The sequence below is a fragment of the Mus caroli genome, chromosome 14 (assembly GCF_900094665.2).
Source record: "Mus caroli chromosome 14, CAROLI_EIJ_v1.1, whole genome shotgun sequence".
NCBI classification, from domain to species: domain Eukaryota; kingdom Metazoa; phylum Chordata; class Mammalia; order Rodentia; family Muridae; genus Mus; species Mus caroli.
Window position 1 is genome coordinate 15375809 of NC_034583.1, and position 16513 is coordinate 15392321.

The 16513-nt window shown below is 43.4% G+C and overlaps 1 protein-coding gene across 2 annotated transcripts in view; it reads left to right on the forward strand.

Moving 5' to 3' along the window:
• The window catches only part of Lrmda (leucine rich melanocyte differentiation associated), a 1019887-nt gene that overhangs the window by 579254 nt on the left and 424120 nt on the right, over nt 1-16513 (forward strand). The window contains exons 4-5 of one of the 2 annotated variants that reach the window (XM_029469306.1): nt 6540-6657; nt 8248-9387. In XM_029469306.1, coding sequence (XP_029325166.1) covers nt 6540-6657; nt 8248-8451 — 322 coding nt within the window. In that variant the 3' untranslated portion in view covers nt 8452-9387. Of the gene's footprint in view, nt 1-6539; nt 6658-8247; nt 9388-16513 lie in introns of those variants that run through there. The other variant, XM_029469305.1, reaches the window with a different exon arrangement.

Consider the following 16513-nt stretch of genomic DNA (forward strand, 5'->3'; position numbering starts at 1 on the left):
ACTTCAAACATGCTGTCAGTGAACTGAGAGCAAAATCAGCTGGCCTTTGCCAGTTGTCAGGCCAATTCATTAATGCTGGAGGTGCGCTCACCTCAGCTCATTAGAGTGAGGTCATCAACATCATTGTTGTCTCTCAGAGCATCTGGAGCTGTCCCACTCAGTCCTTTGTTCATGCTGCCTTGGTCCTCATTGGTGTTTTCTGACTGCCTCTTTCTGGAGGTGGGAGGGGGTGGTTGTGCAAGGCATTCAGGTGAGTCTGGTGTATCAAGAAGGGACTGTATGCATCTATTTATTGTCAATCAACTTTGAGCACAGAGACCCCAAACAAATTAGTGTTTGAAGGAGGTGAAGGCCCATTGTCATGGCTCAGGAAGGCAAGCTCAAAACCTTATAGCCCAAGCTATCTGCTCTGCCCTGAAAGCTCCCTCCCCCAACTTTTTATGGTGACAACCTCTTTTCCTTGGCACCCTGCCCCCAATCTCTAAGAGCTTTGGTCTCTCAAAGAAGCTGTGTCTAAGCCCTTGTTGTTTTCTCTCATTAGTCAAACACCTTTAGCAGTTGATCCATGCTCTCGACCAGCGTGAGATGGCCAGTAGTATTAAACAGAGTTGATGTAATCCAGTTGACAGGCAGGAATCACATTGTCTTGTTGGCATCCTTGCCCTGTTCTGTTAGGCTGGGAAGGGGGGGGGGCGACCAAAACCATCCAAAGGCTCACCCATAGCTGCTTTCAAGGCACCAGGTAGAGCATCAGTAACGTGTACTTTGTCTCTGCACTCCCCATGTATGGGAGTGAGAAGATGTTGGGAAACAAAGGGAGGAAGCATTGCTTGCCATAAGTGGAATGGATAAACCATCCAGTACTCTGGAGCCTGGCTCTCCCAAGGACTCATGAGAGGCTTGAACTATTTCCCTGAACGAAGTATGACTGCCAACTCCACCAGCAGATCTGAGGGATCCATGGCATGAGTCTGTGGTTTACACTATGACTGGGGAACAGGCAATCTTTCTGGGGGGAACGTGGTAGGCAGGGCAAGAGAATGTTGGCCTTTCTTTTTGACATCTAGGCAAAAAGTACTAAGGCTGTTGATATTAGAACAAAACAAAGAGATTCTTCCATAGTAACAAAAGGATTGAAATTGTTCCTTCCTCCTTCCAGATTTCGCTTTGTCCTTAAAGGGTCCTTTAAGGAGAATCTACCATTTTACATGGAGAGAGGGAACCTCTGGGTGGTGGTCTCTCAGTTTCAGGAAATTTGGAGACAAGTGGGGACGTAAGCACCTTCGCAGAGCTACCTGTTCTCCTGATAACCTCCTTTTCCATGTCACAGCAAGCGGGGCCTCTAAGTCCCACCACCTCTAGCCCTGGGGGCTTCCCTCCAGCCACCTTGAGAAGGTCAGGGAAATTGGAGTTGCCTGCCCTCTGTAGCTAGGGACATGAGACTTAACTGGACTGATCTCCTCTCATTAAGCAGTGCCCTGGCTTAACAAGCGGTTTTATAAATCTGAAGCTGTCTCCGAGTGTCACAGGATTTATGGACAGGGGGGGTTCTGCCATAAAGTGGTTTATGATGGCTGCCTTCTGTGTTATTAGTAGCTGTCTCTTCCCTCAACCATTGCTGTTTGATAATAGCCTTAAAACACCCAGAATTACTTACCTGCAAGTCCCATTCCCGATAGCCCCTGTTGACAGTCTGAATAAGTTTACTGGCCTTTTGTTGTTCTTTTCCTTCAAAACAAACTGATTGAACCATCAATAGCTCCTGTGAGCTGACAGAGGGATGTCATCTGGACTAGCCCTTGTGATTGTAGGTTATCTGGGGGAGTTAACCTCTCCACATTGTTAACTGAAATGTTTTATGTACTATGCAACTTTAGGATACGGCTGTGATAACCCCCAGTAACTAAGTCATACATCACGGGAAAGAGATTTGGGTGCAACAAATAACCCCCGGATTAAATTTACAAGGGCTGAATTGATATTGTAAAAGCCTTCGTTCTGAGGCTTTCAGGAATCTGCTCTCGTGTTTTTATGGCAAGCTTGTATTACACTCAGGATTGAAGCTGCAGCTTTTGCCACTCTGACATGACCTAGAACAAAGGGAAATGGATCTCCGAAGACCAGCCTGGGACAGGCAGGCAGGACTCGACTGGCTTACGGCTTGGCCAGAATGCTGGAGCCTATTCTAAGTCACCAGGGGACAGGAAGACCTGGTAAATGTGACTGTTAGCCTGGCTCATGGAGCACAGGTGCTCGGGCAGGACAGACTGTTAGCTGAACTGGGAAAGAGACTCTTGGCTGCCTCATTGCTCTCATAATTTCCCAACTATTAGTCCTTGTGGTGCTGTTTTCAGTAGGACATTGGTTCTCAGCAGGATGGCAGCCGTGACAGCATCACCTGGGAACTTATTAGAAACATAAATTCCAGGCCTCAGTCCAGATTGCCTCAGTAAGGAGCTCCGGGGATGGGCTGGCGTCTGCCTCTGTGCTTTAACAAGCCCATGGGTCATGAGGATGCCTGCTCAAAGTCAAGAACCACTGGGTAGAGTGTAAATGCGGTGCTAGAACATAGGATGCACTGAGAGCAGAAGTCTTTTCCTCACCTCGTCAGAGCCTTGCATTGCCCCTTCCAGGGAGTAGCTCCTCAAAGATTACTCACCAAATGAGTAAACAAATGAAAGAAGGCATTCTTGAAGAGACAATGGATCATGAGGGGGCAAGACCACCCAGTGTAGTCATTCTGACAGGGATAGTGGTATTTATTTTAAAGAGCTTACATATTAATTTTTGTTTATGTGTCTAAGTATATGTGTGAGTATATGTACACATATGTGGGTACCCACTATGGTGAGAAGAGGGTACCCAGATCCCCTGGAGCTACAGTTCTAGTTCTTAGGAGCCACTTGCCATGGATGCTGATAACTAACTAAACGTGGGTCTTCTGGAAAAACACAAAGTGCCCTTAACTACAGAGTTATCACTCTAGTGCTGTTTATAACTTATTTTTCATTTACTGTTAGTGTGTGCCTATGTATCTATGTGTGTACAGTATGAGTTGGAGGTACATGCTTCTCCCAGAGCACACATGGAGTGTGTGACTCTCAGGAATCATTTATCGCCTTCTTCTGTGGACCACAGGGCTCAAACTCAAACTGAGCATCATCTTGCTTAAGATGAAAATATTCTAAAGAGTCACTAGTGCCCTCCCCTTTGGCTATCAGACTATGGAGTCTGAGAGATTGAAATTTCCTTAGGAACCTTATGCTAGAGGAAGGAAAGGCCTGGAAACCTGGTGCTGACCAGTAGGGGAGCTTGTCTTTCAAGCTTCACAGCTTGTCAGCCCATATTGCAGGAGATGCCTGAACTGAGACAATGGTGATAGACCGACTCCCTCCTTGGAACAGAACTGCTTAGCTATGCATACCTCTGGCTCCCCATTTAAAATTAAACATCCTCTTAGGACAATGAAGATGGACCGGGGGGGGGGGGGATCATTGTAGCTCCTTATTTCCTTTTCCCAATGTTTCTATCCCCTGTCACATTGAATACGGCTCCTTCCCATACTTCTCAATATTAACTTGTCTCCTTAATTGGTCTGTTGAGAGTGGGTGTCCTATCCTGATTTGTTATCCTTCCAGGCCCCACATTCTGATCTTCACAGGTTGGGTAACCCTCATATCCCTCAAACTTCTCTGGGAACTCATGGTGGCCCCTAGGATGGAAGTGAAGCTACCTGAAGTCTAGAGATGATTGACAGACTCTGTCATAGGATGTCTCTCTGACTCTAAGAAGAACCCTTTGCAAACAGTAGCTTTTTGTCATCCAAAAATTTTTAACTAGCTTAAAAGCCAGCACCTCTCTGTCTCTCTCCTTTGATTTCAGAGCTGTGATCCAAAGCTAGGCGAAATGACAATGCACGGTCTGTTGTCACTGTGCTTCCTGGCAGCCCCGTGAAGGCATCTTTCACTTCATCATTAAACATTGGCTGATTTTCTAATACTGATGTTGTCCTCACCTGAATATTCATCTTTTCCCACCCTACACTTAGTGGGTGTCTTTATTCCTTTGAGCGTCACTCCTGACATATTGTTTCTGTCTGTGCATGTCTTTATTTGAAAGAATCTGTTGTCATCAAGGCTTTGCCTGTAGAAGCAGGAGATGGAAGTTTTCTGTGACAGTCTGAGGCCGGTGGGAATTCTGCTAAAGGGTAAGAAGGAATGCTTGGGCCCTTTGCCTCGTTTTCGATAAGATCGGAGGTACTCGGGGATGGAGGCTAAGGAGGGACAGCCTTTGGGAGAAAAGGAAAGCAGGGGATAGATTGAGGCCAGGGAGCAAGTAGGAAGGAGGGATGGATGTAGGAGAAAGGGAGAAAAAGATTGGGAGTATCCCTCTGGCCTTCGGATAGACTGTAAAGGGAATTTCAGGGACCCTCACAAACCTGAAGACCTGAGTTACATCCCTGATACCTTGATGGCCCATGTCTGTAATCCTAGGCACTCCTATGGAAAGATACAAGGCAGAGACTGGAGCCCAAAAGTACAAAGCACTGCAAAATCCAGAAACCCAACCTTAGTAAAGTGGAAGGGGTGGATGGGATCTGGGATATTGGCCTTTGACCTGTGTCCAAAGCCCAAGCACTTGCTCGTGTACAGGAAGTAATATATTAATTCATAAGCGAATTAATTGAAGTTAATTGCCAAATAATTTGAATGTGCTTTGAGTTTAAGAGTACAGGAGCAGGGGGCTTTAGAATGCTGTCTCAGGCTCTTGAGTAATGGTTGGGTCTTTTGCCTGGAAAAGCTTATAAAGTTTACTTGGTGATATGAAATTACCTTGTAGATGTGGGAGGAGGCCCTGGGAACCCTGGACTCCAGTGGGGAGGGACACACAGTGGATGTCCAGGAATATCTACACTGATAAAATCTTAAGTGAGTTGCTTTTGAATTTGGTTCTTTGAAGCCTGTTTGAGATGGCATATTTCTCTTCTTCCCTTTAGTTTTTTGGCTGGTCTCTGTATTTGTATAACCACTCCGGTGCATAACTTGGCCTCACTGATTTCTGGTTAGTCATGTGTCAAGAAATATTCCCCATTACAGTAAGAACCTCTTTGAGAATGGAGAGGTATCACCATCATTTCTGTATCCCCAGATCGTGACACATAGTAGGAATTCAAGAACTATTTGTGCAGCTGAAATGAATGAATAGGCTACTTAATTCATTCTTGCTTTGGTTTCCAAGATATAATGAAGGTAAACCTTTGAGAAAGTTGTAGCTTAGATGAGGATGTTCACTACTTTAAGAGCAAGAAAATAACTGAAATGGCAGTTTGTTGGACTGGATGCTGATGCTGATAGTGTATTCTAGAATATTTAGAATGAAGAAAGTAGTGTGGGCTAGAAGAAAGAAGGAATGTTTCCTGAGGCTGAGATTTGGAAGATGAGAGAATTAGAAGAAGGTAGCTGCAAGGAAGTGGGAGGTTTCTTTAGAGGTTGTTCATTTCTATTGGCATTGGGTGATTATCTCTTCTTCCAAAGCAAAAGAGGGTAGGGACAATTGCTCATTCAGTTGGTAGAGAGTGTGGTCTTGATGGGAAATAACTAGACTGATGACTGTTGCTGACAAGAAGTATAGACCAGTATCTATACACGTATACATTTATAAACATATGCCCTGGCCAAGTGTGTCCTCTTGTCAATACCCTTTTTATACACCTGATGGAGGGCAGTTCGTGGTGATCTATAATGAGTACTAATGATTTTTCAAGGAGAATAGAGGAAACTGAGTATTTGGGGATCCTTGACAAAGATCATCACCATGATACATTGTGGAAATTACCCAGAAATGATGACAAAAAGTGCTTGAGAGTCGGCTCTTTTACCTGGAAAAGCTTATAAAGTTTACTTGGTGATATGAAATTACCTTGTAGATGTGGGAGGAGGCCCTGGGAACCCTGGAACTCCCAGGAGCCCAGTCTTCAGTGGAACATTTCTCAGCCACATGCTGTGCCCTCCTTCTATGCCAAAGTCAGCTAGCTTATGGGGGCTCATTTTAGGTCCTACCTGGGAAATTCTGTCCTATAGCCTAAGTTCCAAATTGCCAATCTATTGTATCAATGAAGAGAATGATATAGCTACCTCCCAGGAATGGCAGGTACATATATGGTACGTCTGATCAAGGTTTAGAGTAGTTTTACAGAGAACTTTCCATGCTGAAGCAAGGCCTCTTTCCTAGAATGGGAGAAAGAAATACTTTGACAGGATCCTACTGGCTGGCTAAATCTAATGAGGTGTGATTCTAGCCTTGAGTCAAGTGTAATCATGACTCACATTTGGTTGTATGTTTGTATAAAGTACAACCCTTCACATTTCTCCTGTGTGTGTGTAGGGTGGGTATTTTGGGTAGTGGTGGGGGGAGGCAGTGGCTAAGATCTAAACCCTTTAAAGCCTTATTGTGTAGATTCTCGAGGTTCAGACATACTGCTGAAATCCCTGAGGCTGTGACTCCAGCTTTCCCAAGTTGTGTCTGCCTTTTTGTCCCAGGTGCTTTGTTCTGCACAAGCTGCCCAATTTGAAGTTTCTGGATGCCCAGAAAGTCACCAGACAAGAACGGGAGGAGGCATTGGTCAGAGGGGCCTTCATGAAGGTGGCGAAACCCAAGGTGAGCTGCTACTGTTTGGTTTTCATGTGGGATTTATATCTTACTTCACTGGTTTCTCTGCAGGGCATGGATGATATCTTCCTGTGTATTTAGAAAGTAGACGTGATCTCACACCAGGGTTCAGTCATAGATATAGGGCTGGACCAGTCCTGGAATTGACTGCCTATAATTTAGGTCTCCCTATCACTCTGTTTAAGGAGACTCATTTATAACAAACCTGGCAGTTTAAATGAGAATGACCCCCATAGGCATATGTGTTGAATACTGGCCTCCACGTGGTGGAACTGTTTAGGAAAGATTGGGAAATGTGGCCTTGTTGGAAGAATGTGCCAGTACGAGAGTGGGTTTTGAGGTTACCCTTTCACCTCTGCTTTGTGCTTGTGAATCAGGACCTAAGCCCTCAGCTACTGTTCCAGCACCATGCCTGTCTGCTGTCATGCTCCCTGTCAGGATGGTCACAGACTCACCCTCTGAAACTCTAAGCCTGCTAGAAACTGCTTTTCATAGATAAGTCATCATGGTCATGGCATACTAGCAGAAGAGTAGAAAAGTAACTAAGGCACAGAGAACCATGAGTGAAGCTCAGTGAAGTTCAACAGGTAAGTTTTAGGCATCCTCAATGCATTTTTCCCAAGCGGTTCTGGAACTGAAAAAGAACACACTGAGAATTTTGTGTTTCTCAGGTAGATACAATTCCTCTCACCCTTTGGAGGGGGCTCTTGTTTCTTGCTACTAAGAGGGGGTAATTTTCTTCTCTCAGAGATGAAGGCTCTTCAGTTCCCTGAGGTGATGTTGGCACAGTATGCAGTGTTTCCAAACAATCTGAGCTGGGGCTGCTATGTGCTCCCTGCGTTCAGTTGGTGACAGTAGGTTTGGAATCTTGGATTCAGACACAAGGAGGTTTTAAGGATGTTTGCAATAATCTCTCTGGGAGACATTGGGCCCTTCTAAGAAGTCTGAGCCCGGGGACTAGATTCAGTGACCCTGATGATGACCCCTTTCTAGAAACTTCATTACCCTGGAGCACTGTGGGGCTCCTTAGTCACTGCCTATGGAATTGCAGCTCTAGGTTGAAAATGCTGGCACAGGAATCCTGAAGGTCTAGTTTGTCCTCACCCGGTGACTTATAGCCCTCTGTACATGCATTGGAAGTGATTAAGCAGGGAAGCAAAGCCAAACAAAGCCAAAACAGAGCAGAACAATGAAACCTCTTCCATCAAGTTCCACTGTTGGCAGCAGACCTCAGGCCACTTTCCTTCCCTGAATCCATGAGGTGCGACTGATTTCCTGTTATGCTGAATGAAATTGCTAACAGTTGTGGAAATATATGATATGGAGGGTATAATTCTGGCAGATAAATGTATTGTTACCTGTTTCAGCATGTGGAGAATTAATTGAGTGATTCATTTCATAGCTATTAAAGTGTTAACAGTTCTCCTTATTGGAGCACAGGCCTGACAGAATGCACATGACTGCCTTTAGTTATTCCAGCTTTGGCCATTTTGTCCAAATGAAAGAATTTATCTCCTGGCTTCTTTTCTTTCTGTTTTTTCCTTCCTTTCTCTCTTTTTTTTTCTCCTCCTTTCTTAGGACTTCAGAGACAGCCAATATCACCAACCCCAGCCAAGTACAGCAGATGAAGTCTTTGTGAGACCCTGGGGTCAGTTACTGGCCATCCTGCCTTGCCCACATTCATGTCTGCACTGCACAAAACAGATCTTGATTTATCTTGCCCTCATTTGCTTGGGGATTGGAAACTGTAAGGCTGCTGATAGAACGCTGAAGACGTACTAACTGTGTTGTTCGTGTCCTGGGATGCTGTACTCTGTATGTGCCTGGCTCTGAGCCCTGTACGCATAGAAGGAGGGACCCACTGACACCTTTTACATATGATGGGGTTCAGTCCCAAAGCAGTTTGTGAAGCTGCCTAAAGTCACTGGGTCATGAATTCCTGAGCTGGAATTTTAGCCTTATGTCTGAAATGGGGCCTAGTCTCTTCTTCAACAACTCTGCTGTTGTAGCCCTGGAGAGAGATCAATATTTCCCCTGGAGATGTCTTGACACAGTTGAAACTTCTCAGGGGAGCCTGAGTGAGAACGGACTGTTTTTCTGCATGGGGATAGGGAGAGGTGGAATCTCCTCCTGCCTTTGAACATGATGGCGATGGGTTCCTTAAACCCTGCCATCAGCTGTCCGAGTCATTAGCAACACGAGCAGAAGGGCTCCTCCTCAGCGTTCCCAATTAGCTTCTAATCAATTATAGAATTAGCACATGCTTCTGTGATTGACTCTAATGCCCTTACTAACTGTATTACACTTAAAAATGCTCATTAATTATTTGAGAAGGGAGACAAAAATGCCCTTGACAGAGAAGCCTGGGGATCTTGGCTTCCGTTTCTGTGGTGCCTTGAGATTTCCTAGTAGGAGATCCCTTCTGTTGCTTTGTGCTTGAGGAGTCTGGGAGGGTCAGAAGCCTAAGGTTCTGATGAGGTGCAGTTAGGACCCAAACCAGGGTTCTTGGAGTTCTGTTTAAGGGATTTTATGTAATGATCCTTCAAGAACCCAAGAAGAATCCATGCTGTTACTGGTTTATCATACCGCACGCCTGCTGAATGGTGGGAGATTCCCTTTTGTCTGTTATTTTCTGAGATACACAGTGGTATTTTTCTTGCAGATAGAAGGGACCCAAATGAGCTCTTTGCTGAATTAATAAACTGGCATTCAGACAGCTGCCTTTTGCCTATTTGCTGTGTGTACAGACACATGTTTGTTCCCATGCAGATATATTTTCCTTATCTGCGTGTATATATACATATGCATGTCCTGGGAGGCATGTACACACCTTGAGTCGGCCTCTAAGTGGAGAGCAATTTTCTTCCTTCACATTGCTGGAGCTGCACTGCACACACTAGCTGAAGACCTATTTTTCATAAAAGAATCAGAATCTCAAGTTGGCTTCTGTCCTTTCTGGGGCAGCAGGGGCCTGTTGTGCTTATTCAGCACAATGTTCTGATGGATGATCAAGGAGGCTGTGATTTGGGGAGCTGTTTTCATTTTATTCCTGACATAAAGTATTTGGGAGAATGGAAAATGCCTCTCCAATCATAGCCCTTGCCTTCGAGGTAGGGAATGGGCAGGCTGGGTGTTCTCGGCTGACGCAAATGCAAAATCAGCCAGGAACTAATCAACCCTCTATGTCACCAAGGTTTGATTTGATACCTGGCAGGCCTGGACACTGGAATCCAAGTTCTCTCTAGTTCTTGCTCCTGATGACACATTTTGCCTCTGTGACCGCTCTTTGGTTTCTGTTGTTTCAAAGCTGCCTGTCTTTTGAGTTTGAATCCTTGAATGGAAGGATGTTCACATCCATGTGAAACAGATAGGTAATGCTACAGTGGGCTCTTCTAGGTACACAAGCACACCAGGGCACACACATTCTCTCTCTGTCTCTCTCTGTCTCTCTCTGTCTCTGTCTCTCTCTCTGTCTCTCTCTCTCTCTCTCTTTCTCTGTGTATGTGTGTGCTCGTTCACATGTGTCTGTCTGTAGTGTGTATGTGTGTATGTGTGTGTGTATGTGTACACTTAATGGACCCGTGACAGCTAAGATTTGTTCATTTCCCTGAATTTTAAGGAAAATCCATAGCCTTGTCAAATATTGGCCATTGAATCATGCCACCATCAACAAAGAGAACACCAAACTAGATACTGAGAAGCTGAAGGCCCCCAGTGAAAGGCACCTGGAATGACCAGACCATGACCCCTATTGCTGCACTGGGGATGTAGATCAAAGGAACACAGAAGGCTGTCCAGGAGGGTGCGGATGGCGACACACCAGCCCTGCACATCAGAGAAGCAGCTCAGCATCCCGACAGTCACAATTGCTTAATTATGTCCTGGCTTTGTAATTATTCATCCCTGTTCTGGCAAAGAGCACAGTTGTCATTTCTTTGACATAATTATTTAAAGCTGAGCTCTCTTGTTTACATGCACACACACAAAGTTGGCTACTGACTGTTTAATCTTTAGAACCTTGGAGGAACCACAGGGGGCCATAGCCACAGGGGGCACTGGGATAAGAATCATGGCCTGTGTTTGAATGCAGTTAGGTATATATAAGTTTGCTTGCTTTTATGATCATTTCTTTAGAGAGAAAATGAGGTTAATATGTATGTTCGAGTCTTGGTGTGAACCAGTATTCTACAGTCTGTATGTAGCATGTCTGGATTCCCAGTATGTGCAATGTATGACTTATATATGTGTAATGTTTCATCTAGTTTGAGTGTTAGTGTATATTGTGTCTTCAGTTTTTCAGAAAGGTGAGGATGGAGAAGAGGAAAGCAGGAATGGCAGAAAAAGAAAGGGAAGTACAAGCAAATTGGCCAAGGAATAAACTTCAGTGCACCTGCCCTGCAAATGTGTTCAGTTCTCTTCTTAAACTACACCTTGATGGTTTCTTGTATCAAAGAATCACCCATTCCCATAACAGCTCTACACAGTGCCAATCTTGCCATTGTGGTAAGGTACAAATTTCCCTATGTACAGTCAGTTTTCCCCTTCTTATCTTTGTTTGGGGGTTTCTATAAGAAAGATGATGCAGGGAGAAGACAGGAAGTGAATGTAAGGGAAGCCAGTTTCTTGTTGCTCTGAGGAAGCTGACCATTTCTGGGATACCAGTTCCTTGAAGCTGTGAACTGGGTCTGTTTTCTTCAAACTTACTTCTCAGATGCTAGGCCTTTAGCAGCAGTCAGTCCTTACAAAAATCAAGAACCACAGATAGCAAAGCTCACAAAGAAATTCATCCCTAAAGCCTGCAGGTCTTTCAGTTGGGTTGTGCACAATTGGCTGAGGAATTAGAAAAGACCTTTGCTGTGGGGGTGAGTGAGGCTGGGGACTGGACACAGAGACAGATTCTGGGTTGGCCATTTACTTTTGATATTTACCAGGACTTTACTTTGATGAGAAGACATGTGGTCACAATGCTCTCTGTCTCGCAACTTTCCCATTGGGTAGCACTTCTAGGGGAGGCAAAGATGTGGTCTGTGACTTTAGCAGCCAGTTCCTGAGTGTGTTCCCCAACTTTTCCTCCTATCAGAACCTACCTCCTTCTAGCAGGAATTTTAAAATTATGACATAGCTCTTCTCAGAAGTATGTTTGGGCCGCTACAAGTCTATAAAACTGAAAGGAGATTTCTCCCTGTTGTAACTGCTGCCATGACAGTTATCTACCCTTTCATGGAGTCCTCCTTAGTGGCTTGCATCGTCATGACACTGGGTTATTTTGATGCCTAAAGTAGTGTTCCCATAAATTCTATGTTATTCTAAAATAATGTACATATGTTTTTGATCACTTCAGTTATCCTCATTTAACCCAAGTGCAAACATTATATATATATATCAAAAGGCTGGGTGACATCTCAGTAGTTGAGAACATTGAGTACTCTTCCAGAAGACTTGGGTTTGATTCTCAGCAGCCATATAATGGCTCACAATGGTCTAGAACTCCAATATTACTTATCAGATGCCTTGTATTGGCCTCTACAGGCATCCGACACACATATTGTACCAATACATCCATGTAGGCAAAACATCCATACACATAAAATAAATCAATTAATAAAAATTAAAAGTCAATAAGAAGCTACATCAAGATTTATAAAAATTATGAGCGTTCAATCTGTATTTTACATAAATCTGAACCTGCCTATAACAAATTTTGTAATTTGTAGTTAAAAGATGTTTGTAATGTAGTTAACTAGATATTTAGCCAATGTGTTTAAAAATTCTCTGCAGTGCTAAATATCCAGAACAAAACCTATAAATGTCATTTGAATTTTGGATATGGCTAGCTACCTGACTGTGGTCATGTTCTCTGGGTTGTTTCTGTTACTGCATGAATGTTTCTTGTCTTCAGACACACTCAAAGTTTATTTTTAGTTACTTTTAAAGAAAAGGAAAAATTTTAATTAATTTCACTTATGGAAAATGCTTAGGCAATATGTTTCGAAACAGCTTTGAAAGCCAAACACTTGTGGTTTGTTTATTTTTCATTATTGTTTCTGACTTTACCATTTGTCACATTCACTTGAAGTGGACATCTCATGGATTCTGAATTTCTCTGTTCATACCATGGCATCTCCTGTTTTGAGAAAATGCCTTCTGAGCATTGCTCTTTGGAAGCAATTTCCGGGGCCTTGCATTAGTGTAGTAATGACCTGGAAGCAAAGAAAGGCAGTAGAAGAAAGAATGCCTTTGGCTGAAGTTCTGAAGATCACAATAAAGATGTGTGGGTTTACTTGCTGCTATAACAAAAGATCAGACAAAAGCAAAGTAAGAAAACAGAGGATTGTTTTAGTTCACAGTTTTAGGCTACAGTTCAGCATAGTGGAGAAGGCATGGTGGTTAGACTTTGAGGCAGCTGGACCTATTGCATCCACAGTGAGGAAGAAGAGAGATGAGTGTAGGTTCTTAGCTAGCATTTCCTTCCTTCCTTCCTTCCTTCCTTCCTTCCTTCCTTCCTTCCTTCCTTCCTTCCTTCCTTCCTTCCTTCCTAGTTTCTTTGGAGATTCTACATCCTGTGAGGACACTGACAAACAGTATTAACCATTATAAATGAGGAAAGTGGTACAAACTATAACTACTTCTCAAAGCCTCTGGGCACACCATAGAGGCCACTCCCTATGGACTCTGAGGCCCAGAAAACAGTGTTAGGTTGCCCACAGAGCCAAGAGTTTTCACAGTAACTTCAAAGTCTGCTTTCTTTCCCTGCCATCTGCTTTCTGAAATGATCATTTTGTCCAAATTTATTTGAATAGACCTAAAACAAGAGGGTCATAGAAGTAAATAGGACTATTTATACATGAGAGATGAGATTTTTAAAAACTGTTAGGAAGTTTCACTATGTCTGGAATCCAACGTTTGGGAGAAGTGTGTCAGAGTGTATTTTCCCTTATCTTTGTCCTTGCTGTGGAAACTCCTGTATGGGAGGAATACTTTCCTCTTATCTGCTGCCCTTGGCCTTGGCCATTAATGCTTTGTCCAATGATATGTGAGCAGAAGTGACAACCTATCAATTCTAGGTCAAGACCTGAAGCACCATGTGTTTCTACTCACTGCCTTTGTAAGTTTGCCATCAACTATGAAAATAACTGGAAAGACACACTGAGCAAACCTAGACCCAACCTATAGTCTGGAAACAAAACCTTTAGTTGACCACAGACCTACGCAAATGAACAGAACACTTATTATAAGCTACCAGACTGAGCAGAGTGTGGTTGAAGAACCTGAAGGATACAGGAATTAGTCTTCCCATCCACTTGTCTTTCCCTCTGATGCATCCATGGCCATCTCACATAACTCGGGATTCAGTGAGATGACTGTGGTGTGTAGCATTAACTCCTGCAGCCTTCCTGATACTAATTAGGATACTAAGGCCTGTCTAATTGCTGCCCAGCTGTATAGTAGTACATTATTTAAATGGATAAAAAGTTTCCTTGTGTTAGTTCAGAGGACCTAGACTTCACTCAATATTCACTGTCTATTGCGTATTTTGCTAGTTATTTAATTAATACAGGCCTGATTTCCCACCTTGTCTCAAATCTTTAATTGAAGAAGCTGATAATTGGAAATTACACACGTCTACATATTCATGGAACAGGGATGATGAGGGAGTTCCTTGTCTCTTCTCATGCCCTAAAACTTGTGATTTTACCCTTGTATATCTTACATCAGGACAGTCTACTTAAAACCTTGGGATCTTTCAGTTGTATATCTTAAGTTTTAGAAACTAGGTGTGGAGGGTGGACCAAAAGAGCAGGGAGACCATTAGGAAGAAGGCTGCAAGGGAGCTGTGTGATTTTTCATGCTGATATTGTGGGTCCTTTCCTGAGCCCCTGGGTGACATACATGGGCTGTGAAGAGACTGAGGAATCAAGCAATGAATAGCTCCACATATTAGACCTAGATTGTGACCTCCTCTGAGGGTGAGGATGACTCTCCTCAGCAGGGTCTGGTGTGGCAGGAATGGTTGAGCAGTGTGGTCTTTGGGGTCATGGGTAAACAGTAGAACTTTGTGTTGAACAGGGGTTGTCATCTGATCTGAGGTCACTTGAAACTGAGAGTACACAGCCTGGTATTGGTGCTTATGTGGCCAGTGGGGTCAAAGAGATGGAATTAAGAGCCTTCTCTCTCTAGGATTATGGGAAAATTGGTAATAGTGGTTGTGTGTGTGTGTGTGTGTGTGTGTGTGTGTGTGTGTGTGTGTGTTGGAGGTGTGTAGGACGGGGTGATAAGGTACTCAGAGGCTAACATGAGAAGAAAGCCAATGGTATCAGAGATACCATAGTGACTGTCCTTCCTATGAGTCCTGACATTCCCAAAAGGCCTTTGGCCTGTTCCTGCTCAAAAGATTCTTTCCCCTATGAGATCTGAGATCTTTGTATCAAGAAATAGATTTAAGTTTATGGTTCTTAACTAGGCTATGAAAGGTTCTCCTTCCTGTAATTGCTAGAATTACTAGCTGGAGCTTAAGAGCCATTTACAGCTTGATGGCTCTTTGAAATACTTTGAGATCTATTTGTTTTTATTTTATGTGTGAGTATTTTAACTGTATGTATGTATGTATACATGCATGCATGCCTGAACGTATGGGCTCAATCTTGCTTGGAAATGGTCCATGGACACATCATATTGTAGGAATTACTCTTATAGATAACCAAGTCTCTTATGTGACAGATAAATCTACAGAATGGATAGGCCAGTGCTCAGCCACAGAGATGCCAAGTCCCAAGGGCAAAGCATGACATCATTCTGAGGCTAACAATTGGACTTTAGTATTTGCATATTAACATCACAGGTTAGCAAGGCAGATAAAGAAAGAGGCCCATCTAATCTGGAGTTCTCCTTATTTCTAAATCACATTTTATTAGCAGCAGTTGAGTAAAGTTTAAGTAGAAAGTAGAGAAGAAAACTCACAAAAGCTGAAGGATATACTACAAGTCTGGGATGCTTAGTTCTTAGCCCTGAGCAAAGTTGGTGGGTAAGATGGAACAGTTCCTGACCTAGGATGGTCTTGGTCTATCCAGCTTAAACCAAAGAAATGTCTTCATAAAGTTGAAAGTGAAAAGTTGAGGCTGGCTCAGAGATACAGGGATTGCCTAGCATGTGCAAGGTCCTAGGCTCTATTTCCAGACCCCTGTCCTCCCAATCATGGAAGGAAAAGAAAAAGAAGCAGCTTTGGGCAGGAGATGCAGCCCAGTGTCAGAGTACTTGTATAGTGTAAGCCCTCTTATCGATTTCCCAACACTCCCAAAAACTTGATTCATTTAAATATATATGTAAGAAAAAAGTCTAAAATGTGATATTCAGGGTTCTCTCTCTCTCTCTCTCTCTCTCTGAGAGAGAGAGTGTGTGTGTGTGTGTGTGTGTGTGTGTGTGTGTGTGTGTGTGTGTAGAGGAAGTAAGTATTGCCCAGAAGGTAAACCAGTTAAATAACAGGGAGTGGTGACACCCACCTTTAATCCCAACACTTGAGAGGCAGAGGCACGCACAGCTCTGAGCTTTAGGTCTACAGAATGGTCTACAGAGAGAGTTCCAGGACAGCTAGGGCTACACAGAGAAACCATTTTCAGAGAGAAAAAAGAGGAAAGAAAGTAAGACAACAGCAAAGAAAGAAAGACAGAAAAAATGGTGGTATTTCTCTTTTTAAACATTGGCTTTCTTGAATGGAAGGAAAAAAAATCCAATTCACATTCAAATAAAATGAAGTATCTTCACCTTAGAGGAATTTCTTACCCCAAGAGTCTCATTCAAGAGGATTAGAACATGTTTTTCCCACCTAACATTTTGAATAATGTCCATT